Source organism: Panthera uncia, chromosome F1, assembly GCF_023721935.1.
Source record: "Panthera uncia isolate 11264 chromosome F1, Puncia_PCG_1.0, whole genome shotgun sequence".
NCBI classification, from domain to species: Eukaryota; Metazoa; Chordata; class Mammalia; order Carnivora; family Felidae; genus Panthera; species Panthera uncia.
Window position 1 is genome coordinate 36,187,997 of NC_064813.1, and position 26,915 is coordinate 36,214,911.

The 26,915-nt window shown below is 35.5% G+C and overlaps 1 protein-coding gene across 3 annotated transcripts in view; it reads left to right on the forward strand.

The window, feature by feature from the left end:
- Nucleotides 1-26,535, forward strand: part of NEK7 (NIMA related kinase 7) — a 158,922-nt gene extending 132,387 nt beyond the window's left edge. For all 3 annotated transcript variants that reach the window (XM_049634306.1, XM_049634308.1, XM_049634307.1), the window contains 3 exons: nucleotides 1,296-1,390; nucleotides 5,568-5,681; nucleotides 23,730-26,535. In XM_049634306.1, the coding sequence (XP_049490263.1) occupies nucleotides 1,296-1,390; nucleotides 5,568-5,681; nucleotides 23,730-23,840 (320 nt within the window). In that variant the 3' untranslated portion in view covers nucleotides 23,841-26,535. The remainder of the gene's footprint in view (nucleotides 1-1,295; nucleotides 1,391-5,567; nucleotides 5,682-23,729) is intronic.
- The last annotated feature ends 380 nt before the right edge of the window (nucleotides 26,536-26,915 follow it).

Genomic DNA, 26,915 nt, shown 5'->3' on the forward strand with positions numbered 1-26,915 from the left:
GGTCCTGTTCTTTTTTCATTTCTTCGCTTTCATAGAAACTACCCTTCCGTCCATTGTGACTAGGACCCTCCATTCTTAGTAAAAATGGATTCCAGTACAGATAGGATTCCTTGTGGATACGTAGTTCCTGACGTTTTCACCTTCAGTGCAGTATAGTTTCCACACACAACTATTAGTTTGCAACCTTATTCTTTTGGAAAACCGACTCCTGCCTTTGAGAATGACACTTTGATTGTTGCTGTGGCTCTTCCAGTTGTCTCTGACTAAATACCCCTGTTCAGGACTGTGAGTTACAGTCTCATTAAGATTTACACTAACTGTCTGGGGAGTTCTTGAAAATTAATAGAAAAAGGGAAATGTCCTTCTCTCTGTGAGTAGCAGCATCGTTTTTGGTAGGTTTTCCTCAAGCAAGTAAAATTCTAAAATCTCGTTCTCAAACTTTGGGTCTCTATTTGGCAAAAAAAAAACCCTTAGGCTAATGATTGTGAAGTAGCCATCTGTATCTGAAATTGAAGATAGTCGCTTTGAATGTCACTTAACTGTTTTTACCTTTCAAAAAATAACTTACATGCCTTTGCTTACTTTTAAATGTTTAATAAATATTAATTTATTACATTATGATTTAAAAAAGTCTCAGTAGTAATAACTCAGATATTTTTCTAGGGATGTCCGTGACCTTTCACATATGTTATTGTGTAACCCTTTGATGCACAAAAGTCTGTTCTAATGTTTCAAAAGTGGTAGTAGGTAGGGTACGGAAGGGTAATGATTATATCATTCATAATTTTAAGAGCTACAACTGTGTTATAAGGAATGTTTATTAAAGTTAATGAGCATGATTTATTTATATACACTCTACTAAATTGTTATATATTAATGTTTATATTGAGTACATGATTACACCATCATGCTTGATTATTTGAGATATGCAAGCCGTATTTTTTTTTTTTTTAATAAAGAAATGAAGCCAATGTGAATCACTTGAGTAGATTTTCTTGTTAGAATTCCTTGGTTTTACTTTAGTTATGCTCCCGAGAACCTCCCTGAATTGATCAAAAGGAAATAAAGTTCAACTCACCACACCCTTTTTAATATAGGATAGATGTTGCTGTGCTGTATAAGGGTCAGGGAGTAGAGGAAGTTAAAAAGTTTTAAGTATTCGCAAAAACCATTTTCTGATTCTAAAGAATTATTTTGGTGATATTTTCTAATCTAGAATTTTGTGTCTAAAATTTCTTACCACAGCTGCATCTTCATTTTTAGACTCCTTGTTTTGTTTGGTTTGCTTTTTGCAGTGGGTACACCTTATTACATGTCTCCAGAGAGAATCCATGAAAATGGATACAACTTCAAATCTGACATCTGGTCTCTTGGCTGTCTACTCTATGAGGTAGGTAATGTTGATAAATTCCGTATATTGACGTATTTTAGTTACTATAATATATTTCCTCCATTCTTATACACTTATTTTATTTCTGAATGATGTTTAAGAATTAGCTTTTTAGTTACGAAAGGTTAATTCATTGACTTAGTAATTGTTTTTGTAACGGTAATTATACATTCTTGCACATTTATTTCCTCTAAATATTTTTAAATTGTTTCCTTCTGGTGAGAATTTTATTTTGAAAAATATTTGTAATGTTAATGTAATGTTTTTCTGCATATCTTATGTATGAAAATGTACACCTGAACATCTGTAAAATAACTTGCTTATCCATGCATAGCAGGGGAAGTATAATGGAATGGATTTAAAACATGAAAGTATGGTGAATATCTTTTTCAGTACTCTTTCACTCTTACGGAGAGGAATTCAGCTTTAAGGATAGTAGGTAAATAGATAATTTTTCTAGGTCATCACTTAATTTTGTTTCCATGAGTAAACAGTTGTATTGGTAAAGCTTAGTGAAATTCTCTCCTGTTCTACTGGTGATAATTTATGAAAGGAAAATGGAAATCATCTAGGTAGATCCTCTAGCAAATATTGCCATGCAGTGATTTGGATGGATAGAAAAAAAGCATACTATGAGCACATTTTACATCCACATTATAGAGTAATGGTATGAAAAAGCACTCAAGACTAGTGACTTCTGTAAATTTATGTTTTAATCGAATGGTATGATTTTCCTAGTGACACAGGCCTTAAGTCAGAGCTGTTAATTAAAGGTTAGTCTACATCTAAATAACTATTTTAATAAAATAAAATGAAGGAAAATAATACATGGAATCACTTTCATGTTTTAACGTACGTAAAAGAAATCTAAAGTGTATAGACAGAAGCCACTGTATTTCTTACTCTATCTTTTGTGTTCCTGTCCTCCTGATTTAAATGAAATATATGATGAGATCATGTATTTTAATTGCCCACCTATTACTTGGAAGTAAAGCAGCAGAAGGTTTATTTTTTTAATGTGTATCATGATCTTTAATTATATATTATGGTTTATACTTTCAAATTTCCTTAATTTAAGGAACCTGAGATTATTTATTTTTTTCTTCCAACTAAAGTGACTAATGACCACTTTAAAGAATGGATTTTTAAATATTCTTAGGTAACATTCCTAGGATAATTTTTATTATGAAAAATTATGAATCAGTGATATGACAAAATATGTTCTTATGTATGCACTAGAGATTAAAAGAGATTATGCTCACTAATTTGATACAACGCTGAAAAGAATTGATTTTGATTATATTAAGTTGCTACAATGTTTAAATACCACTTTGTACATTTTTAAATATTTCATATTTGTTTAGGTAACGTTAGATTTCTTTATGTCATAATCTTATATTATCAAGGCAGCATTTTCCTTTTAAACATCTAAAGGTAAACAACAAATTGGTTTGCACTAACAAGATGAAATTTAGCAATGAAAGAGAAAAAGTTCAATTAAGGTAATGAAGGTTTTTTGAGAAGTTCGTCTGATTCTTTTAGGATCACTAGACTCATATCAGAACTGAAATAATTCTTCACATTCTGGATTTGCTTTGAGAGGCAGTGTCTCATTTTTATGTATTTTTAAAATGATCACCAAAACAGAAATTATTTCTTTGGACACTCCTACATCCATGAGTTTTATGTGTTGTGGACGATTTTGAGTTAAAAGTATTTATCATGGTAATGATAGTTCTCATCTCAGTAAATTTTCTCAGTTCCTCTGTGCAACTCATGTGGAAAGGACTAAAATTTTTCTAAAGATTTAATTTACCTTTATGTTCTGTCTCCTTCCAGTTATGTTTCCATATAATGTTAATAGAAATACCCAGCAATTAATCTTTCAAAAATTGGCCACAACCTCTCTCAGACATTTTATATTATATCCCACTAAGAATTTACTCTTAACAATGAAGGAGCAGGAAGCTTTTTTGAAAATGTATTTTAAACTCAGAAAATTAGACTTTCAAATATTCCTGAAACCTCAAAAAAAAAAAAAAACTAGCAGTACAGTTTTAATTGATATGCAACAAAGTAGACTTTACTAATTAAAATCAAGATGCTGTGCTTTTGCTACATGGACCTTTACATGGAAAAGTAGGTTTTACACATTTCCTTTATTGTTCAGTGCAGCAATTGCATCCTTCTAGGGTTGTAGGTTGGTGGCTTACAGTTCAAAAAAAAAGAGAGCTGCCACCAGCCCCGAAGACAGACAGTGGGCTTTCGTCCCTCCGACACCCCCAGAATACTAATCAGGAAAGTCAGACCCTGGAGGTCAGGGAGCAAGTCAATCATTCTAGCGATCGTCTCAGTGTGGAGGATCAAATTAGCCTGAAAAATTCAGCTGCTGGGAGGAGAGGGCGAGCAGCTGTCAGGGGCAGCATCGAGATGCACTAATGAACCAGATGAATAGTGCAAAAGCTTGAAAATAAAAACAGGACAGTTGACATTTTTCATCTGTCAAAGCAGGAGATGCATGAAAATATACTATTCCTGTTTTAACTCCTTAGGGGACATTCAGATTTTTTTTTTTTTTTAACTCTGCAGTATTGAGACAAAAGTGCTGTAATGAACTCCTAACAGAGGATAATGAATATATGTACATTTACGTAGGGTTTTTGCAAACGTGGAAAGACTATAGTTTATATATACGGTGTATTTTTTTCTAAGGTGGCATTTATAATTCTCTATCATAAAGTGTCCTTGCATTTTAAACCAAACCAGAAAACGTGATCATTCTTGATAGCGCCTCTTCGAGAAATTTCCTCTCAGATGGAGGGTTTTATATGTTTAGGGCCATTCGTATTGTTTTTACTTTTTTCTCCTCATGTGGAACAACCTTTCCTGAGGTGGTTTCATATGGGTTTATGTAAGTTTTATATAAAATGCGGGCTGGGTAAAACTGTGTCAAGCTACTTTGCAGGTTTGATTTCCAGTGCCGTCCCCTCCTCGTTTAAGGCTGCGAAGGAGTTAAAGCTCTGTCTGGAGCACCAGAAGACAGATGAGAGCCATTTTCAGCTTGTCCTGTCCCCACTGACGCTCACTGAGTAGCACAGCATGGACTAGCGTGTTTCACACACACTCTGCCTGTCTGGGGAATGTACACATTGTCCTTCCAAAATCAAACTTATTAGCACATGTAGAAAAGGGTGACTGACTTTGGGGCAGCCTCGCACTCCGTGTTGTATTCTTGCTGCTGCGGTTCAAAGATTTAGAAGGTTTTGAACAGGATGCGAACATTTTAAATTGAATTTTTTAGTTTGTAACCCTGCTTACCACAGTACTTGCTTGCACTTTAAATGTCAACTTAGAACCTTGTCTGAAAATAAATTTAAATCCAATAATGTCTTTTTCAAAGTTGATCATTCTTTGAGTCTTTTTTTTTTTTTTTCTGGATAGAAATCTCATTTGGATGCCTTGAAGGAGCCGCTATGACTCAGAGAGGTTTTGAACATATTTAGTATTTTTGAGACATTATCGAAAGAAAAGAAGTTCTAGTTCATTGTAAACTACTTGAGAATCAGTTATAACATTCAGATTGGAAGGCATTGTTTTTCTTCTCAGAATATTCCTTCCCTACAGAAACTGTCACGCAGGATGAAATGCTGTACATTCTACTCCCCAAACCATTGCTTAGATTATAATTCATTTTCAATTTCAGTTTCATTTTTGTGATATTTTGACCATTGCCTGGTTGTTATATACCACTGAGGTCTGTTTAGTCATGAGATGGATTGGTTGTTTTTTATGGCATTATATTTACAAAGCGTTTTAAGTTTCTTTATGTTCTTTTTTCTTAATACTGGGGTATGTCATATGTGTATGTATGAGTGTGGTGTGTATGTGTGTGTGTGTGTGTATAAGTACACACACACACACACATACACACACACACACACTAACCATTTCTCCCTTAAGGGATTTTAAATGTTGACAAAAATAACCAAAAATTGTAATAAGATTTATAGAACTTACTCGATAATTCTCAGAAAGGAATATTCATAAAATCTAAATGCCCCAAATAACTTTATTGAAAGTATTTGTAGCTGTTTCTACCCCTGTGTAATATACTCGATGAAATCTCATTTAAAAGTTACCATATAACTATATCAGTTTCATTGGGAGCATTTTACAGATGGCTGCGTTACAGAGTCCTTTCTATGGTGACAAAATGAATTTGTACTCGCTGTGTAAGAAGATAGAACAGTGTGACTACCCACCTCTTCCTTCAGATCACTATTCAGAGGAAGTAAGTCATTTGTCGGTCTATGTGTTTGTCTGTTGTTCATTTCGCTAACGTTCGCATTTTATTAAGAAAAAAAATTTTTTTTTTAATCCAGAAACACAAATGACAAGTATGGTGGCAGAAATTGCACTTTTCATTCTGTATTCCTTCTCTTGGAGACTTACTGTTTAAAGGGTTGACTCTGCAGTTCCTAAAGTGGAGTAGAACACAGCACAGCATGTGGTGTGAAATTGGTCAGTTCTTAGGTGTGATGAGAAGGGTAGCTGACTTTGCAGCATACTGAACACGGCAAAGGGCAGAATCTGTGCTCAAACCCCGGCTCTCGTTGACCAGCATGGCTGGTGCCTTCTTCATAAGGCAATTGGTCACTCTCACAGTCTCAGACCAACAGTTACAACTTTCCATTTTGGCAGAACTTCCTCTCATCCATGTTTTCCACAATTTGAAGCATACGTCTTTTAGCTTTACGTGTCTCTACCTTGTTCTTTCAGAGTTACCCTCCCTCCTTCGACCATATCTAACTTGTCATTGCCTCACTGTCGCCATCAAATCCCTGTGGGAAATGTTTTGAGGTTGTCATTAGTAGACATGTTAAAATGTATATTGGGTGGGATTGAAAATTTTAGGAAACTTTACTGTATTAAAATCTGAGTCTGAATCCTTGTCTTGCTTTGGTGGTTCATCGAAGTAAGTTGCTTTGGCTCTACCCAACATATAGTTTTTTTTTTTATTGAACAAAACCTCTCCTATTTTAGCCCAGTACATTTTGCCAGTATTTAAGGAGGAGATAGGCAGAACAGCAATATCTTGGGTAAACTAAATGTGTTCACATAACTCTTTTTGGAAAGCTTACTGGGGAACATACCCAGAGAAAACACTGTCTTGAGTTAGGACATCTCACCCTCTCATGAGCAACAGATTTTTTGCCCAAGGGAAATGGCAAGGAGCAAAGGAAAATATAAAACAATTATAACATTCACTTATTAGGTAGTCTTGTCACTCTATCTTGAAATGAATAGCAATCGGTTTTAGTTTTATAGAAGGAAAATTGAGTCAGTGTAACTTGAATAATAAATCTCTCTAAAGAATTTTTAGCATGTGGAAAGCATTTGAGGGCCTAGAATGCTGTAAGTACCTTTTTTCCCTGTGGTTTTGATACTAATAATCACTTGATGCCTGGTGGTGGTGGTGTTGTTGTTGTTGTTTGTTTGTTTCATAGCCTTTGTATTGCGGTAATTAAAAATAAACTCTGATAAGGCAAGGATGATGATTTAGAAATATTACCTTTATTTGATGTTAATGCTATTATGTTAGCCATTTTTAATTACTATTTTGGGTATGGAATATAAATATGGCATTTCACAAAACCAACTTCAGAATGATAGGCCTGGAAATACAGTAGGGTGTGAACAATAATGCAAAATGATGGCAAGAATGTCAGGGGCCGTTCTTTGTTGTGTCATTCATGCTGTCTTCTTTTTTCCATGAAGCGCATGAATATTTCACATATCTGCATCCTCATCCCCTATTCTTCTTGACTAATTTTCAGACTGTCTGAATTTGCATTTCACATGGTAGCTGATTAGGAGATGCGGAGTGCAGCAGTGAAGCCTCAGCAGGCGGTTACCATGGTGACCTTCAGCAGGATTTTAATGATGATACCACTAGTGGTTCGTTGAAGTCGGCCTGCCTGCAGGGCTACCTCACCGCAGCTAAGTGTGAAGTTGGATATGCGGATTCTCAGCCAAGGGGCAGATATCAAAGTCTGGCCCAGATAGAAGGTCTCAGAGTTGGGAAGGGAAAACAGAATCCACTTTTTAGCTCACCCTATATAGTCACCAGTTTCGAAAAGAGATATAAAGCGAAACATGTTGTATGGGGTACTTTCCAAAGAAGACAGTACAGTTTCTTATGTTGGTAAAATCTGTCGTGATGCTGTGGTGAAATAGAAGGCTATTAAACTAGGTAAACACGGAAACGAATTCTTACTAAAGAAATGAGGTACGAAAAATACAGGCTAATAATGTTAATCGAATCTTTTCAGTTATGTGGAAAAGTTCTCAGAACAAGAGCTTTGAGATGCAGATGTGCTAATAAATATTTTCTCTCCTTAAGTAGGAACTCTGTTTGTAACATAATTACTCAGGATTTATGGTAGCAAAAAACCTGAGCAGCTTTGATGCTGTGATACTTTAGTGGGATCTCAAATATTTCCTTATATAGTAGGCTTTTTAGATCTCTTAAAAGTTCAAATTGCCATTTCATTTTTTAGCGTGAACAATGAAAAGTAAAGCATAAAGTTTCTTAAATGACCAACTCTTAATTAAAGGACCAGTTCGCTAAGTGTCCATTCTACAGCTAAATCGGTAGCAGGCTCTGTAACTGTCTGAAAAATAAAAAAAATTAAGGAAATTAATTTCCCACTAAATGCCTATTAGGAAGCTTATCAAATTGATTTTAGCTCCTGCTACATTATTAAGGCTGCAGCCCAAAGAGGTTTTGAAGGGAGAATTTCATGAAAATAGTAGCTGTGCCCACCACCAGCCTTGATCAATAGGAATAAGGAACTCTATAAGATTTGTTTCTAGGTGTAGTCATTCCAGTTAGAAGAACTCAGCATTTAAAAGCTTGGGGTGTTTTTTATTTCATATATTCAAGCATTACAAACCAAAAATGAGAAATAGCGTCCTTTGGAAAAATAAGCCCGGGTGCCAAATCTTTCCTTTTGAATGATACTGTTATCATTATGTACAAATGATTAGGACTATAGATTGAAATATGTCAGCTGTACATGAATGATATTGGGAGGTGTATATTTTATAGCTTAGTAAAACATTTTTGTTTATAGCAAACAGTAGCTTTTGGTGTTCAGTGCTCTTTCTTTTTCTAGTAATGGTCTCATTCGTGTATCACTGGGGAACTACTGTATTTAAAACCATAAAAATCTTGAGTTGAAAAGATAGATATTTTTCCTTAGATATCTCTTAGGTTTAATTAAACTTGGGATTGTTGGTGTTGTGCAATTAACATCCGTGAAGTTAAAATGTATTGAACATTTACTATATACAAGGAATTATGACTCAAAAGCGCCCTTGTAATCTGATCCTGGCTTATCTATCCAGACCTACTGATCACAGGATACTCTCTTCTTTCCCTAACTGTCCCAGTGCAGGTTATCCTCAAAGGTCCATGAATTTCCATGATTTTATGGATGCCGTTTCCTCTTTCTGAAATTCCCCTTCCCCTGTTCTTTACCAGGCTAACTTACCTCTTTGAAGCAAAGCTTGGGCATCCTCTCCCGCACTAAGTTTTCCTGCTCCCCTTTCTTCTCTCCCCATACCCTCCTCCCTTGGCAATACACTGCATGGCAGTCCTTTCTTTGCACACAGCCCCCACCTCCCACCCCCAGACTGTCTAGCTCCTGTTCCTGAGTAGCAGTAACTGCTTTTTATCTGTATCTCTAGGGCTTGGCATATTAAAAAGGTTCAGCCATTGATTGATGGAATGAGGAAGTGAAAGAGTGAGATTAAAGGAATAAATGAAAAAATAAGTAAATGCACCAATTATTTGACAATTGGATGAATGAAAAAACTTCTCCAAAGAACTTTCTTTCCATCCAGTGAGGCAGACAATTACTCAAAAGACAGGCCAGAATCTATGATTATTTTATTTTATTGATATCACCCACCGTATGATTTTTTCATTCTTATCAACAAACAGCATCATTTCTGGAAATGCCCAGTGTCCATTTATTGGAAAATAAGACAAACAGATTTTTTTTCCTTCCATTTCAGTATTTAATTTCTTTGAGAGTCACAGGAGTGGTCATCAAAAGTAAGCATTTTCACTGTTCTCTCAGTTATCTCATGACTCTTAAGTTGAAAAACAACAGCAAATAGTTATATTGACAGTTATTTACAAAGGGTAAAATGTGAGTCTGTGCTGAGTTCTTTTTAGCCAATACATTTTTTGAACATCCGTAGCATTAATATCATGCAGAATGGAAATTCTGTCTCTTTCAATACTTTTTGTTTATTGTAAAAAATTCTTAATTAGGTAGAGAAGACATGGCAAAGACTGAACAGAATTGTACCTTGGCAGTTGCTTTTGGGAAGCTTGTCATCATTTTAGGTTTGAACAGATAAGTTTGGAAGGAAGTTCTGGGAAGTTGAGTCAAGGGTTTGCAGACAAAAGTGAAAAATGGAAATAAATAGGGAGAATAAAGGTAACCTTGGTTTGAGAAAGTAGAAATTAAACTCAGGATTTGAAAAAACAATGCTTTGTGCAAAAACAAATTTAAACACCTATATAGAGCATGGGTGAGAGGGTTGAAACTTCCTGAATGAAATCAGCTGTATTGTAGCAGCACTTGTCCATCTGTGCTGACTGCCAGAGCAGATATTTACCAGCTTCCTGGTCATTTCAAGGTCATTGTAAATAAAAATGTTCTACTTTTGTAGAACACAGTATCTGTCAGTATCTGTGGTTATCTTCTAATTATATTTTTGAAAACTTGCTAACTCAGTAGGGCTCCTTTTTTTTCATTTTTATTTTTTTAGTATTTATTTATTTTTGAGAGACAGAGGCAGAGCATGAGCAGGGGAGGGGGACAGAGAGAGAGAGAGAGAGATACAGAGTCTGAAGCAGGCTCCAGGCTCTGAGCTGTGTGGTAGCACAGAGCCCAACGCGGGGCTCGAACTCATGAACTGCAAGACCGTGACCTGAGCTGACGTCGGAAGCTCAACCGACTGAGCAACCCAGGCGCCCGGGGCTTCTTCTTTTTATACACGGAGAAACCAAAATATAATTTTGGAAATGCAATTATTGAACCTGTAATCAGTTTTCAGATCATTGAATGCTTCTCTTGTTCATTAAACGTGTTTGTTTTGCCACTTTATGTCTCCAGCTCACAGATAGAAAGGTGTCTGTTCTTATTTAAAATCAGTGAATGGGACTCTACTTCTCAAGTATGCAATTATCTTCTAAAATACCAACCTAAAAGATCACCCAATCAGAGAATTAATGGAGAATGAATGAATGTTCATAGACTTTTACCTCATAAATAACAAACTTTCTTTTTTACTTTAACCTCCATTCCAGTGCCCCTCCTTTTTTTTTTTTTTAAAGAGAAATGCAGGGTAGGAGGAGGGGGTATTCCTCTGCCTTTCTGCGTTCCCAGGAATAGTTTACCCCGCTTTACTTAAATGCGTGAAGAATTTCCAGCACCATTTTTGTTATTCTTGAGACAAGCATTGATTTTTCCCGGGCATTTAAAATATAAAGATTAAAAAGTACAGTGCTTTTTCTATGTGTGATTATGTATACATAACAATAATAAAATATTTAGTTGAACTGAACTGATTTCAGATATTTATAGGTTCTTGCAGAGTATAAATATATTTACATGGCTTTAAACAAAATTGGAATAGTGATTTTTTTTTCAACTGAGAAATCACCATTTTTTTTTAAGCCATGTAAGAACTTTCCTGCTAAAGAAATAAAGGCAGTGACATTCTTCCCATTTCACATATGAGCAAATAGAGAGCCAGGTAGTGCCAGAGCCACTACCCGACCAGGCGCTGTTGTGCCTCTGCCTCATGGCATCCCACTGCGCGTGCTACAAGGTCACGCAGCCTGAAGTAAACTCTCGGGTGTTGTGTGAGCGAGCGCTTCATGTTTTCCTTCCATTTTTTCATCTTTCTTTTCTCTATTTTCACCCACCATATTAATCTGGAATCTCCTTTCCTCTGCCTTGTGGTAACCAGGTGGGGGGAGGGGCAGGGCGTCATGTAATAATGAACGAAGGAGGAAGCTATTTGCGGAAGGATAGCATTCTTTTTACATATTAGAGTATGTGGAAACTACACATGTAAGATACCAGATATACGAGTCCATAATCTACCAACCAAGAAGTGTTACAGTTTGTCACAATTTTACTAATAAGAGAAAGTTTATTTTCCAAAGAGTTACCCTTTAAGGGTGAGTGTTAAATGAACGCCTTAAAAATTATAACTGAAGTTTTTCACCTAACGTTTATAAATAACTTCTGTTTGTATCATATTTAAATTCAGAATATGCTTAAAGAAGCTCATTTTGAAGTTTGAGTCCATAACAAAAACATGACCTTTGTTTTAGTCATAAAAGAACTGCTGCTTTGTGTATATAAGGCAAAAAAAGATGAGAGTCTCAGGGACAGATTATTTTCACATACTTTGAAGTTAAACTAAGTTTATAAAACTTTTTTATTCATTGGAGCAGTCTACATAGTTTTATTTTATAGTTGCCAGATTCACAACTTTTAATAGAACTATATATATTCCCTGTAGTTGTTAGTCAAAATTAACCCATGTTATTTAAATTCGTGCTGGAGGAAACTTCCTAATACACGATCCCAGGAATATTTACATGAGAGACATTCAATTAAATGGCACAATAAATGTTTGGAGCTAAATCTGCTTTCACGGATATCTCTGTACTCCTTATAATCATGTCATCCAATGCTAAGTGAGATGAGACTATTTATAATAATAAATATATAACTGTGCCATTATTTATTAAGATTAACTTAACATTCAGTGTTATCTCAAACACTGTTAATAATGTTTGATTTTCCTTCTTAAAAAATGGGTTCAGTGAGTTAGCTGTTCTCATCATTTATAATATCAGTTGACCACCTTAGTTAGAGTTGCCATATAAGATTAGATCTTTAAGCTTTGAATGTTCCATTTTTGTTTAAAAAATATATTTAAGTAGGCCCTTTGTTCACTTATGCTTCAGAAGTGACACGGGGGACTTGCTCCTTAAAGACATGAATCCAAAACGGTGCCCTATATTTCACATCTCCTGTGGGATCCTATAAAACCGTGTAACTTTCTGTAAGACTTTCACAGTTTTCAAAAGACACACTGAATGATCTTCAGTTGTGAGATATAGACATTACATTACCTTATATCTGTGTAAGATTGCTTTCTTTTCCTTTCTCCCTCTACCCCAAGTCAATCACTGGTGACGCTTTGGTGTACAAGTTGGGTACGCCTAATCATTTTGTATAAATATCTAAAGCTCCGAAATATAGTGTACTTTAATGTATTAGACCCACTTTGGGGTGCTAAAATGTGTCCTTGGGTAGATGGAAATTGGGTATATCTGGGAGGCTGATATAACATAATTGGTCTCAGAGGGATTAAGATGGGGGTGAAAAAGAAACAGTACCAATAGCACCAGTCTTTATTATTCTATTGAGAATTGTGTTAGTGACCTAAAGCTATAATGCACAAAGAGCCCTATTGTTATTACCTGTACGTGACTGAACTTGATATGTAATTGGGTTATCGCCCTGCTAACAATGACTGTTAGCACTCTCTTCTTTTAAATATTTCTGGTACTAACCCATATGCTTTGATATTTCTTTGGAAATATATAAATCAATATATATTGGTATTTTCTCCACTTCATTGAAAACAAATATTCATTAATTTCCATATAACTCTGTGATTTCATAATCCTTTAGAAATGTCATAGAGAATTGATTTTATTTTTGCTCTATATGCTTTTACTCATTTAAATATTTCTGTATTGCTTTTTAAATTTCCCTTAAGCATCTGAATTAAACAGTTTTCCTTCTGATTTTGTAAGGCTTTTTGTGTAATCAGACCTCTCTTGTGCCTTATTTTTAACATGTTATATAAAACAATTTTTTAAAAAGTACAATTTTTTACAAACGTGTTAATACAAACTAAAGAAATTTTTGACATAACCTAAACCACAAAAAGTTTCTTTACTTACCCCTATTTATTTTTACCAAAGTTGTAACATCTGCTGATTTTGGCATTATTTCTATAATTTAAAGGAATAAATGGAAAGCTAACTCCCTCAGATGAAACACAAAAATTTTTTGAGCAAGTTGCCTAATGATGTTATTAGAAATTGAAGCCTGACACACAAGAATATATACAAAATTCTTAAAGTTACTGTAGGAATGTATGTTTCCTTGAACATGGTTAATGGTATTATACTTAGGACTTTTGCAAAATATTAGATAAATGTTAAAGATTTTTACCTTCTTTTCTTCCAGAGGTTTATAGGAACTTTTTAAAAAGTGTAAAGACTAACATTGAGGGAAACCTCTAAGATAATTATTTCATTTTGATTATTTAATGTCTGACTTTCTGAGAGAAAACTTGTTAGAGAGATTTTTTATAATTCATCAGTTACTATGTAAATTTATAATCTGGCATAAAAAAATCCCATGTTAAAATTCAAGTACATTTTTTTGTTTGTTTGTTTGGAAGGAGTTATTGTCACTTTAATGCATGAGTAGGATTAGAAATAACATTAAGGGGTACCCGGGTGGCTCGATTGAGCATTCCAACTCTTGATTTTGGCTCAGGCCATGATCCCAGGGTCGTGGGATTGAGCCCCACATAGGGCTCCACTCCCAGCATAGAGTCTGCTTAAGATTCTCTCTTTCTCTCCCTTTGCCCCTCTCTCCCACTCACGCTCTCTCTCTCTCTCTCTCTCTCTCTCTCTCTCTCTGTCTCTAGAAAATAAAAAAAAAAAAAGAACATTAAAATTGTCACACTAATCATAATACTAATCCTAACACTTTTTGTCATCATTTAAATGTATCTCTCATGGATAAAGTAGGCCTGTATCTCATTGCAAGTTTTTAGAGCCCTAGAAAAAATTGGGGGGGTTGCTTTTTGATTAGAGTTGGCCTATGAAATATGAGGACATATCTGTTGATTTAGAAACTAAATGAGCCAGTTTTAGAGCTAGCATCTTTTTGAGAATCAAATAGTCTAAAACCATCTTTGTCTATCTGGTAGGTCTCCCGCCTTTGTGCAAAGGTGGCCGTGAGGGAACCTGCACATTAAGATTTTTCTCAAGCAGTATATATAACACAGTAACTTTAAAAGCCTGGGTTCTGAAGCTAGACTACTTCAGTTCAAATCCAGGCTGTGCTCCTTACTGCCTTTGTGACCTTCCTCTGTAAAATGTCATAGTAGCGCCCACCCCATGGAGTTGTTAGGAAGACTGAATCGTTGAGCCGTGTAAAAATGTATAGGATAGTGCCTGATTCATGAGAACAGAGTTGTTATGGGGACTGAATTGTTAAGCTTTGTAAAAATGTATAGGATAGTGCCTGATTCATGAGAATAGAGTTGTTATGAAGACTGAATTGTTAAGCTTTGTAAAAATGTATAGGATAGTGCCTGATTCATGAGAGGAACTCAATATATATCAGATTTTAGGAAATGGTTTTCTCTCCACTCTGATACTAAATAGCACATAGTTGAAACCCCAGAGAGAGCATATAGAGATCTTTTGATCTGAAAATGTTCAAGGGAACTATATTCCAGTTTTTCACTGAAAACCTAGAAAAAATAACTACTAGTTGTGTGGAGCATCTATTATCTCAGTAACATGACCTCTAGATGTGTTGACTGGCTGCAGAAAGTGAAGCAACGAGTAACCAAATGAACCTGATCTGAGTAGTTATTGAACAACTTAAAATTAGAAACTATCTGGCAAAGGTAAGAGTTTTTCCTCTTCCTCTACTCAATGACTTTTAACCTCTTTCTGTTGTCTCCTAATGTTATTCCTTCCTGGTTTCTAACATGTAGGTGACAGTTTTATCCTCCTAGCCATTATTATAGCAGAGGCACAAATAACTCTACCATGTTAAGAGTGATACTGTACTCTTGTATACATTTGAAAGAAGACAGGATGAGATGTGTCCTTATTTATCTAACTTGAATTGTTACCTGGTATGACAAGACAATCCATAGATCCATATAAATTCGTATTTTTAAACCAAATTATTAAAGGTATAAAACTTAGTCTATGGCTATTTGTAACATGAAAGTAAGTTTTACATTGGGATTTTTTTTCCCATTACATTGCCAAAAGACTGTTGTAACTGATTTTTCCTCCACTGCGTTAACAAGTCTATTCAGAACAACCAGTGCCTTTAGAACAACCGGTAGTTATCTCACATATATCCAGGAAAACTTGCACCCAGTTAAGAATTCAGACCTATGTAAATCTCCCATTTTGTGTTACAAACCATCTTTTTTTTTTTCAAAAAGAATTTCTGATAACTTACAATAAAATACATAATTTACCAAGTTATTAAAATAGAAATGGAAGTATAAATTCAGAACCAAGGATGGAAGGGAATGTAAACACACCTAACGTAATGGCCAACAATAGTTGTGTGCTTGAGCTGCCCATCTAGTTATTGCTTCCCTTCTGTCAGGGCTCAAAGGGAAACCGCAAATTATTTCTGTTTTCAAGTTACCAGTTACCCAGAGAAACCAATGTTCTCTTCCACTAGATTATAATAGAAGAATCTCCTATAAGGATCTATGAGTAATGCACCAGGCAGCGTCTTTAGTAGCAATTATACAGATAATACCTGTGTGATGTTTGATAAAAGCCAAAAGCAAGCATTAAAGCATGGTTTTGGAAAGGTGATTGGCGTTGGGATAAACCAGTGAGTTTCCTGATGCAGCCTCCTGGTGGCTCAATTTGATTAAGGAATAGAGTTTGGTTTATCCAAAGTTATAAAGGTGACTTTGTCCCTTTCAAGGCCTTCCCTAAATTTTCACTTTCTTTTTTTATTTTTTTTTTATTTTTATTTTTTTTTAATTTTTTTTTTTCAACGTTTTTTATTTATTTTTGGGACAGAGAGAGACAGAGCATGAACGGGGGAGGGGCAGAGAGAGAGGGAGACACAGGCTCTGGGCTGATGGCTCGGAGCCTGACGCGGGGCTCGAACTCACGGACCGCGAGATCGTGACCTGGCTGAAGTCGGACGCTTAACCGACTGCGCCACCCAGGCGCCCCTAAATTTTCACTTTCTTAACAAGTGTCTGATAGGAGCTGTGTAGCACACCTTTCAGGACTCTTTGAACGTTCAAGTTTTTCAATATTTGATACACGTTAATATTCTTTACCAAGAACCTAGAGTGATGGATTCTAGTCTGCTGATTTGCTTAAGGGAAAACAAAAAGCCAGTCAGCTCTGACCCCCTCAACTATAGCTGAGGTGTCTCACCACTGTGTTCATTGGATGGAAGTCAGACCAACCCCTGAGAATCTGAATAAAGTACCTGAGATTCTACCTTCTCTGCTCACTGGTGGCCACCATAGAACTGGTATTTCCTATCAGTACCTGGTAACTAACCTCTCTTGATTGGAACTCAGATAATATCTCAAACCAAGTGATATCCCTCTGTAGTGCTAATGATTTGAAATTTAACCAGTTGGTAAGTGTTACTGAGAAATCATTATGCATGCAAAGCTATATTAAGCATCATGAAGAATTCAAACCAAAAGGCCAACTTAGATAAAAGTAAGCAAGTTCTCAACAATGGCGACAAAGGCCTGCATTAAAAATCACGTGACTCGGGCTCCAGTTCAGGTTTCACCATTAATTTTTTTAACTGGTTCTTAGTTTCTTCCCTCTGTAAATTGAGATTGTTATGAGAGATTACAATACTTTAAAAGGATATGGAAGATTTTGTAAAATAGTAAATCCTATATAAATAAAGGATTTTTTAAAATTCAGAAAGATACCTGCCCTTAAATAAAACTAAAGTAACACATGAGTATTTAAGAGAACCACACAGTGCAAAATTATGCTCAGTATAGGTTAATACCTCTCACTAAAGCTATCTCCTTCATCTTCATAATCCTGATATGGGTAGAGTCATAAAAATTGTTTTATATATATATATTTATATATAAATTTATATATATTATATTTATTTATATTTTTATATTTTTATATATTTTTATATACTTATATATATTTTATATATATATAAAATTATTTTATATATGTGTGTGTGTGTGTGTGTGTGTGTGTATGCATAATTCAGTTATCTAGGTATAGATACAGAATTAAGCCCCGAATTCAGAAATTCACAGTTCTACCCAAATCTCAATATGTCGGTATCTCAGAAGTAATACCTTCAAAATTTACTGTCCCTGTTGCCCCCTCGAAGCCACTCTTCCTTCTCTGTTACCTACTTCCGTTAGTGAAGACACTCTCCTTTCACATACCCTGGTGAGAACTTCTGATGAACAATATTTCTTGCCTGAAATCTTAGAGAAACTTGATTGAACATTCTGCTGGCATTGCTCTCTTTTTGTTCTTTGACTATGCCAAGAAAATACGAACCGAAGCACAGCTTTATTGATCTCTCCCTCCTGGCTTAAGTACTGACTTCCTGTTGCCTATATCAATAGATTCTAAACTCCTTAAGCCTTTCCTTTATTTAGCCTCCGTTTATCATTTCATCCCTGTTGCTTGCTCCCCAATCATTCAGAAGTACTTGCTATTGCTTTCATATACCTTATAGTTTCTTTAGCTCAGCACCTTTGTTTATTCTGTTCCCTCTGCTTAGACTCTTCCCTGCCCTTTTGTATATCAAAATTACATTCACGCTTCACACCTTAGCTCAGTTGCCATGACCACAAAACCTTTTCATTTTCCTTCACTCAGAAGTTCCCCATTCATTCTGTCATTTACATGTCAGCACTTACTGTTCATCTAATACCCATTCTCCAGGTCTTTTCAGTTTAATAGGAGGACACAGATACTAAATGAAGTACAATAAAGGATTGTAAAGGCTTTAATAAAAGCACATGAGCACCTGAAACTAATGTAATGTTAATGTCAACTATACCTCAAAAAAAATATTTGGAGGGTATGATGGAGGACAAAGAGAATATTAAGTTCTGCATGCCAATAAGTATGTTTAGGGGAGGCTTCAGAGAATGAGTAGGTGGTAGGCAAGCAAGTAGGGGGATTTTGAGGGAGGCTTTATAATAAGCAGCAAAGCAACATACAGAGATTCAGGGCATAAAACAGTTTGATGAACACAGAACTGTGAGTGCTTTGTTATGGTTAGAGTGTAGTGTGGGGCTGGAGGGAGGAGGGGTTTGGGGCTAAATATAAAGCTGGAAAGGTAGACAAGAGCCAAATGTTAGTAGCCTATAATATACCATGCTAATGGTTAGACTTTCTAAAGGGCAATGGGAGCCATCAAAATGCTTAACGTTGAAGTGTGGTCAGCTTCGTGTTTGGGCAGTGCTAAGGAGATTGGAAGAAACTGGAGGTAAAGCTGTCAGTTGGAAGATTATTGCTTGAGTGTAAACAGTGGGGTCTGCGGCAAGAAAAAATAGGAAACAGTAGGACTTTGTTGATGATTCTTAGGCAAGGGGGAGGAAGTGTGATGAAGTGTCTTGTAGGAATTTCAGATTTCTGGCTTGAGAAATTGGAGGCATTGCCAAGATAGAACTGGTTTGGGGAGAAAATAAAATCTCAGTTCTGAGCATGTTTAATATGATTAACATATGATTAATATGCTCAGTTCTGAGCATGTTTAATATGATTAACATTAATATAATTAATATGATTAACATATATGATTTAGTATATGTAGATAGATTTAGTATTTGTAGATAGATATGCTCAGAAGCCAGCTTGGAAATACGTTAACAGAGCCTGTAAAGAGGTCTGGTGTGAGGATAGGTATGTTTGTGTGCTCCTTAGCATATTGTGATGGTTATTGAAGCCATGGGAGTAAATGAAGGTGTGTAGGTTAAGATGGTGGAGAAAGGAAAAGAGATAAGGGAAGAACTGACCCTTGGGACACACTGACAATAGAGGGATTGCCAGAGGAAGATAAACCTACAAAGGAAGGAAAAGTCAGAGGAGAACCAGTATGGTGCATGGGGCCGGAGGAGGACACAACACCCAGCAAGGCTGCGATCAGCAGCAGCAGACCGGGAGAAAGGTCGTAAGAGGCAGACAGAAAAGAGTTTGTTAGGTTTAGCAAACTGTTCACCTTCCCCAGAGCGATTTCAGTGAAGTACTGTTAGGGGTGGAGGAGATGAAAAAGTGATTGTAGTTGGCGTTAAATAAGTAGATTAAGAAAGTTGATATAGTAAGATAGTGTTTTTTTTTTTTTTCCCCACCCCCAAGAAATTTAGCTGTAGAGCAAATACATTAGATCAGGCAGTGGTTAGGAAGAGAAACTTGACTATACTTATAGACTGTGATGAAGGAATCGGCACATGAGGAGAGGCTAAAGATATAGAAGAATAACAGTCATTAAATATTCATTCATTAAATACTCATTCATAGCCAACTATATTCCAGATACTGATGTCTAATGGTGCAGATCCTAGAAGAGATTGAGTGGTAGGGTTGAGAACAGTAGAAAAAAGAATTCTTCTGAGACTAGAACAGAGATATGGATCAGATGTATATATGTTTGATAGGTTGAGATAAGATACTGAGGAAAACTTAAGCCTAACAGTGTTTTTTCTTTATGAGGTAGGAGGCAAGGTCATGGGTGAGAAGGAATTGAGGGCTGTGCCTACAGATTAGTGAAGATTGAGATTAGCCACTGGGGGAAATGGAGTTTATGAGTCAAAACATTTGGATTGTAGAACAGCTTGTAAGGTCCAGTTGCAGCTAGGACCATGAATCTGGTGACTCCAGACTGTATGGTGTCTGTGATTTTTCTCCAGCAGTCTTTCACGTCCTGGGAGAGAAGCGAAGATAACAATTGCCAGGGTTGGTATAGCAAAAAGACAAAGGATTACGTATTAATGGTGTTGCCAAGTAAGTGGTTAAAGGATTGTGCTATGAGGTCTGGCCTGGAAATGAGTGACGTAAGTCCAGAAGCAGAAGGTTAACTAGGAGGAAAGATACTGGACATGGTCTCAATCAAATCAAAGCACATTCGTAGCAGGGGACAGATGTGAGAGGTCCGGGAGGATAGGAGCTTATACCCACATTTCTATGTGACACGGGACATTGTAAGGCATAGGCTCTGCCCCTGGGAGGCAGAGACTAAAATGGAATGAAAATGAAGAGTAATGCCAGGTAATCAAGAAGAGAGAGAGAGAGAGAGAGAGAGTGTGTGTGTGTGTTTAATGTTTATTTATTTTTGAGAGAGACAGAATGCAAGTGGGGGAGGGGCAGAGAGAGGGAGACACAGAATCTGAAGCAGGCTCCAGGCTCTGAGCTGTCAGTACAGAGCCCAGTGTGGGGCTCGAACTCATGAGCCATGACATGACCTAAGCTGAAGTTGGACGCTTAACTGACTGAGCCATCTAGGTGCCACAAGAAGTGTGTTCTGAATAGAGGGTCCAAATGGACATGACAGTGACCACAGATGCCGTTGTAGTGCTTGGGATGAAGAATACTGTCCTCTGGATGTCCTCAATGAGTCAGGTTGGAACAATTCATTAAATAGATGGAAAGAAAAAGAGGAAAGTGATGATTGTTTTTTCTGGGTGGCTATTTACAGTCTTTTTGCCTCTGTCTCACATATATCTCTTGAGATACCTATCCCTTTATAGTTTATAAGAGAAGTGTTTATATGATTTCCTCAGTCTTACATTTATTTCTTTGTCATTCTTTCTTTCTGCACTAGATTGATTGTAAGCCGTCCCCAGCAGGTACCACGTATATTTCATTTATTGTTTTATCCTTACTACCTAATAAACTGTCTGGCACATAATAAATGCTCAATAAGATTTTATTGAATGAATGAATGAATGAATGAAGGGAGAGGCAGAAAGGAAAGAAGAGTCAGATTGTCAGGAAGAAAAATGAGTCATTTTCTCATTTCCCATCCTGGACAATAAGCCTTCCTTTCTGGACTGGTTCTTTACCTGATTAACCAGGAGTGTCCTCCAATGCCAGCATTGTCTGTCTCTTGCGAAGTAGGGCCTCTAGAGACATTGGGGTGGCCGACGAGTGAGAATCACTACTAAAGCATATTTTCATGTTATAGGATCTTCTTTTCATATTTTATTAATTTATGATATAATAAAGTTTAGGAAAAAATTTGAGGTATGCATATTTTATATCTGATTTTATGCTATGTGACTTGTTAGACATTTCTCTGGAAAAGATAAATCTTTATGACAAAATGAGCTACATTTCAGATGGAGGTTGAACCACATACATAAGAAAAAGAAAAAGCAAACATTGTATTGCTTTCAATCTGTCTACTGCAGAGTTTCTGATTCTCCTGTCCTTATAAAGGCTATCCTTAAGTGGGGAGGGGAGGTTAAAAAGCAATTGCTCAGCTGCTAACCCCACTACCTCTCCATTTACCTTATACTTTACTTCTCTCCTCCTTTATTATTCCTGGTTCTCATCTTTCTACTTTGGAGAGCCAGAGAATCACTGTCCTCTTCAGCTAAACTTACATCCATCTATCTTTAATCTTGGCCACCTTCTCCTCTGGACAGGAGAACGTGACCATTTGCTACAGTAGGTTGGAAATGTCACCCAATTCTGAAGTATTAAGCTGAAAATATAAGGCTTCTGGACTGGTTTGAAGGATGTGCCAGTTTTATTCCGTCAAAAATTGCTATTACATCTACTTGCATTTTGGTTCAATAGAATGAATTTTTGTATCACAATTATATTTTTTTTGTTGTCATCTTTTCTGCTTTTTTTTTTTTTTTTTTGGTCATTTTTATCTCTAAACAAAATATCTGACAACTAGGTGACCTGTTAGAACACATTATCTTTTAAATATAAGTATCCTTATAAATGCTTTTCCTACTGTTTTCTGTATTGTGTATAATGGGATGTATTTGTTTTTATTTTAATGGGTAAAATGCCAACCTCATTCTGATTTAAATTTCTCTTAGATCACCATAATAAAATGCCTTGCTATTGCTGTACCCCTTACGGATTTTGAATTCTATTGTCTGCTGCACTGCAAGGAATAGAAATTTAAATCCTCAGACCCTCTCTCAGTGGGAGTAACATTACCATTACCATTTACTACATGGTAATAACTGGCCAGAAAGAGTTAATGCAAGTTTTCAAAATACCTAAATTATTTCTCAAGACATACTTACAAAGCAAATGAAACTGGCCCTTCCTCTTGATTTGGCTTATCATCTGTGAAAGACCTTATACAGTGTTATGAAGACACATAGTCTCATAAACTGATGGCAGTTGGAATTGAGAAAGAAATCCCATATTCTTCTACTCAGCGGCTCTAGGACCAGATGGGAGGAGGGTATACATTTTTTAAATTTATTGAATGTGCATATTTTCTGTAATGTAAATAAGCAATGTAAATAAGTAAACTTCAGCTCTCTTATCTATAAAGTGAAGATGCTAACCCTGCTTCATGGAGATGAGGATTAGAATACTATTCATAATTCACCTTGCTTGTAATTTATTACTCTTAGTTCAGAAGAGTGTTTTTCTTTAATATGAAACTAATAAAAACATTTTATATTTATATAAAAGAGTGTGTGATAAGTGCATATGATAGCTGATCTACTCTGTGCCTCATAAAAATTTAGATCTATAGATATATACTATATAATTGCGAAAATATAAACTTACAGTTGCAGCTAATGTAGTACATCCTACATCAAATAAACGCGTATATGTCTTCAGTTAATTTGGAGCCTTAGAGTTAAAAACCTGTTATCCTTCATGACTACGATCTTCTAATTAAGCTTCTTTGAAAAATAATAAAATTATTTTAAAGCCTATGATTGTAGACAATACATTTTGCTTGATATTAATACCAATGACTATACATACTTCTCAGAGTTTTCAACTAATTGTAAAATCATTGACAGCAGTCATATATCTTATTTTTTTTTAATTTTTAATTTCCATGCCAGTATAGTTAACATACAGTAATATATTAGTTTCGGGTGTACAATACAGTGATTCGACACTTCTCTACCTTACTCAATGCTCATCATAAGTGTACTCTGATCTCCACACCTATTTCCCCCATCCTCCCACCCACCTCCCCTCTGGTAACCGTCAGTTTGTTCTGTATAGTTAAGAGTCCGTTTCTTGTTTTGTCTGTCTCTTTTTGTTTTCCTTTGCTCATTTGGTTTGTTTTTTTAAATTCCACATACGAATATTCAGTCAGAAAATGTACTTTCCTTATCAATCTGTATCTAGTCAGAATATTTTTAATAACTTATGGCAATGGTTTTCTAAAGCATCTTGTGTTTTCTTTCTCTGTAGCTACGACAGTTAGTGAATATGTGCATCAACCCAGATCCAGAGAAGCGACCAGACATCGTCTACGTATATGACGTAGCAAAGAGGATGCATGAGTACACCGCAAGCAGCTGAATACATGAAGATCATGAAGAACATCGCCCAAATAATTTAAAGTATTTTTGTGCAAACCGTACCTCCCCGTTTTTGTCTGGGTGTTAAGATTAATATTTCAGAGCTAATGTGCTTTGAATCCTTAACCAGTTTTCATATAAGCTTCATTTTGTACCCGTTTAAGTCACCTTCTTGCAAACCCCACGTGACTTTGGAGAGTCGAATTGCATGTTAGGAGAGTAAAGGAAATTTAATGGGTTTTAATGACTAAGGGTCTTTAGAAATATTTAGAGTTTTTTTGCGGATAAATTGTGTTCAGATAGATCCACAGTGCCAAATTTTGAAGGTGAGGCTTGGCACCCATCAAGATAGACTTGTAACCTGAGGAAAAGTATCTGAACACGTGACTCGTTTGCTTTTTGTGTCATTTATGAACATCTGAGATTAACACGATTGTGAACTTTTGTGATTATTTTACTTTTAAAAGTTTGAAGTATGTGTTTTAGTTCTTAGCGTTGTAGTTTTCAAATACCATTCTTAAGATAAATGTAGACATAAACTGAGAAACACTTCAAATTCTTAGCTTATAATAACTTTCAAAATGCAACTATTAAATGTGAAAAAAATTGGGGGACAAAATGTGAGTCAGACACTGAAGAGTTCTTTGCTTTATTTTGTTTTGTTTTAATATCTTTGATATTCTCTTTGCGTTAAAGTGGTATAAATGAATCCATTTAAAAAGTGGTTAAGGATTTGTTTGGCTGGTGTGATAGTAATTTTGAAAGTTGCACATTGCCCGAGGCTCTTTTTGTGTTTTTATTATTGTTTGTACATTTGAAAAATCTTCTTTGAATAATCTTGCAGTACTATATTTCAAGTTCTTTATAAATTTAAGTTCTCTCTTCATAATTGTACACTATAGGTGTAAGCATATGTTTTTATTCAGAGATTTTATTGAAGTTCAGATTGGTCCCCTTCAGAAATTTTTTTTGTATTCTTCAAGTTACTTATTTATATTGTATGTGCATTTTATCCATTATGTGTCAGGTTTTCTGAGAACATAATACCCTTTTAAAAAAATATTTGGTATACCATCACTTTTCCTGGATGAAAAACATTATTTTTTTTTTTTTTAACTTTTTAAGATTTGGGCCACCCTGTATGTGTGTAATTTTGTCTTGTTAGAGAAGAAGAAAGGATGTATGTTGTACTGTACCTGTGAATGTTGACACCGTTCTGATTCATTCGACAAGGTTGTAATTTTAGAATATGTTTAAAGCAATGAAAAGTGGCCATTACCACAGCCAGAATTTTTATGATATTAACATTTCTGTTAAGAAGCTTTTAAGCAAAGTACTGTATTCATGCATGAAGGTGACAGAGATGGTAACGCTTCATTTAGTTGAAGGAAAGGGGCAGAGCTTAGTAAATGCTGTTGTGGAGATCGGTTTTCCCTGAATGCCTTCATGTTAGTGGCGACCAGTTCTTCACAGAATTGTGAAAGCCCAGAGGCCGAGTGGCAGTCACTGTTCAAGGACCCCATGCCACCTTCTAACCCTGGGATGGATAATCCTGCCAACGTGAAAACCTCATGTTCAGAGAACACCTACTTTTAGCCGATGCAACTGCTGGTTTTGTTTGCTCATATAAGTAGTTTTTGTACAATCATTTGAATACTTTCCGGTCATTTGTAAACTTTAAAAGTGGTTTATAGAGGGCAAAAGCATAAACTTTTTTTTCTCCCCAGAATCTAATCGGTTCTGGTTCCTGAAGGATAATTTTACCTTGGGAGAGACAAAGGACACACGGGTGGTCCTTTCAATGAGGGCTGGAGACATTGTTTTTCCCAGATTCCAGCTACTTAGAACTTCTACACTGAGCATCCACAGATTTGTCTCCAGTAGTATGAGTAGAATTATTTTTGTTGACCATTCGTGTCCTATTCATTTTCTTGTAATATAATTGATTGAGAGAAAATTTTTCTGTAATTGGAACCCTCTCCTTTTTCTTGCATTCTTTAAAAATACATGAATCTAAAATTCATTAGCTTAACCCCTCATAGTGACTTTTAAGGAAAGACTTAAGCTTTTCTTTTCAGTGAATCTCTCTGCTAGAAGGAAGTAGCTGGGAAGAATTTAATGATCAGGGAAGTCCATTATTATTTTCTACATGTGGAAACTTTTTGTTTTGGGTATTGTATCTTTTTTTTTTTTTTTTTCATCTAAGTGTTCATACTTTTTCCTGAAGAAACCACTGTGTAAAAAACAAATTTTAATTTTGAATGAGATCATTTCAAAGAATTATGAAGATGATTAGAAGTTTTAATTTTTATAATCACCTATAAAATATCCTCTTTATATTTCTGTTTATAGGTAAATTTTGTACTGATTAAGTAAAACAGTTGAATTGGGAAGGAGTAAAATGAAAGGTACATCTGATTCTAAACCTTATTTAGACATTGGTACCAGTTTCCCAGAGGAAAATGTGGGGTAACTTTGTTTTGTATGCTGAGGTTTAGGAATGGTGGAAGAAGGATATCCCCATATAAATAAAGTGCTCAGCAATGTGCAGTGATTGTAAATTTAATAAGATATTACAGCCATTTCATGAATGCTTCACCATTCTACGTAGTACCTATTACAAAACACCTTTTTTTGTATCAATATACTTCAGGTGTTGCTGTTAACATTTACATGACATGATATTTATTTTAACCAAAATGTTATTCATATTAAATGTTTTTTTCTTTAAAATGAATGTATTATGTTCATAACCCACAAAAGCATAATTATCCTATGTCTCATATTTCAATAGTACTGTAATACGGACTCCTTTTGTGAAATACTTTTATTTTGTTATGCTTCAAATACACATACTAAAAAAGATTCTGTTGTTAGCTTTGAAAATTGTATAATATCCTAAAATAAATAAAAATACAAAATTAAAAAATGAGTACAATAAAATTTTTATGTATCTGTGATGTTTTCCCCCTAAAACCTACTATTGTTTACGTCGCTTAACACTTAACCTACAGAAAAAACAGTTCTTAATCATTCCTAAGACTTTATCCTTTGGGGAGAAGCCTAACAATTAAAA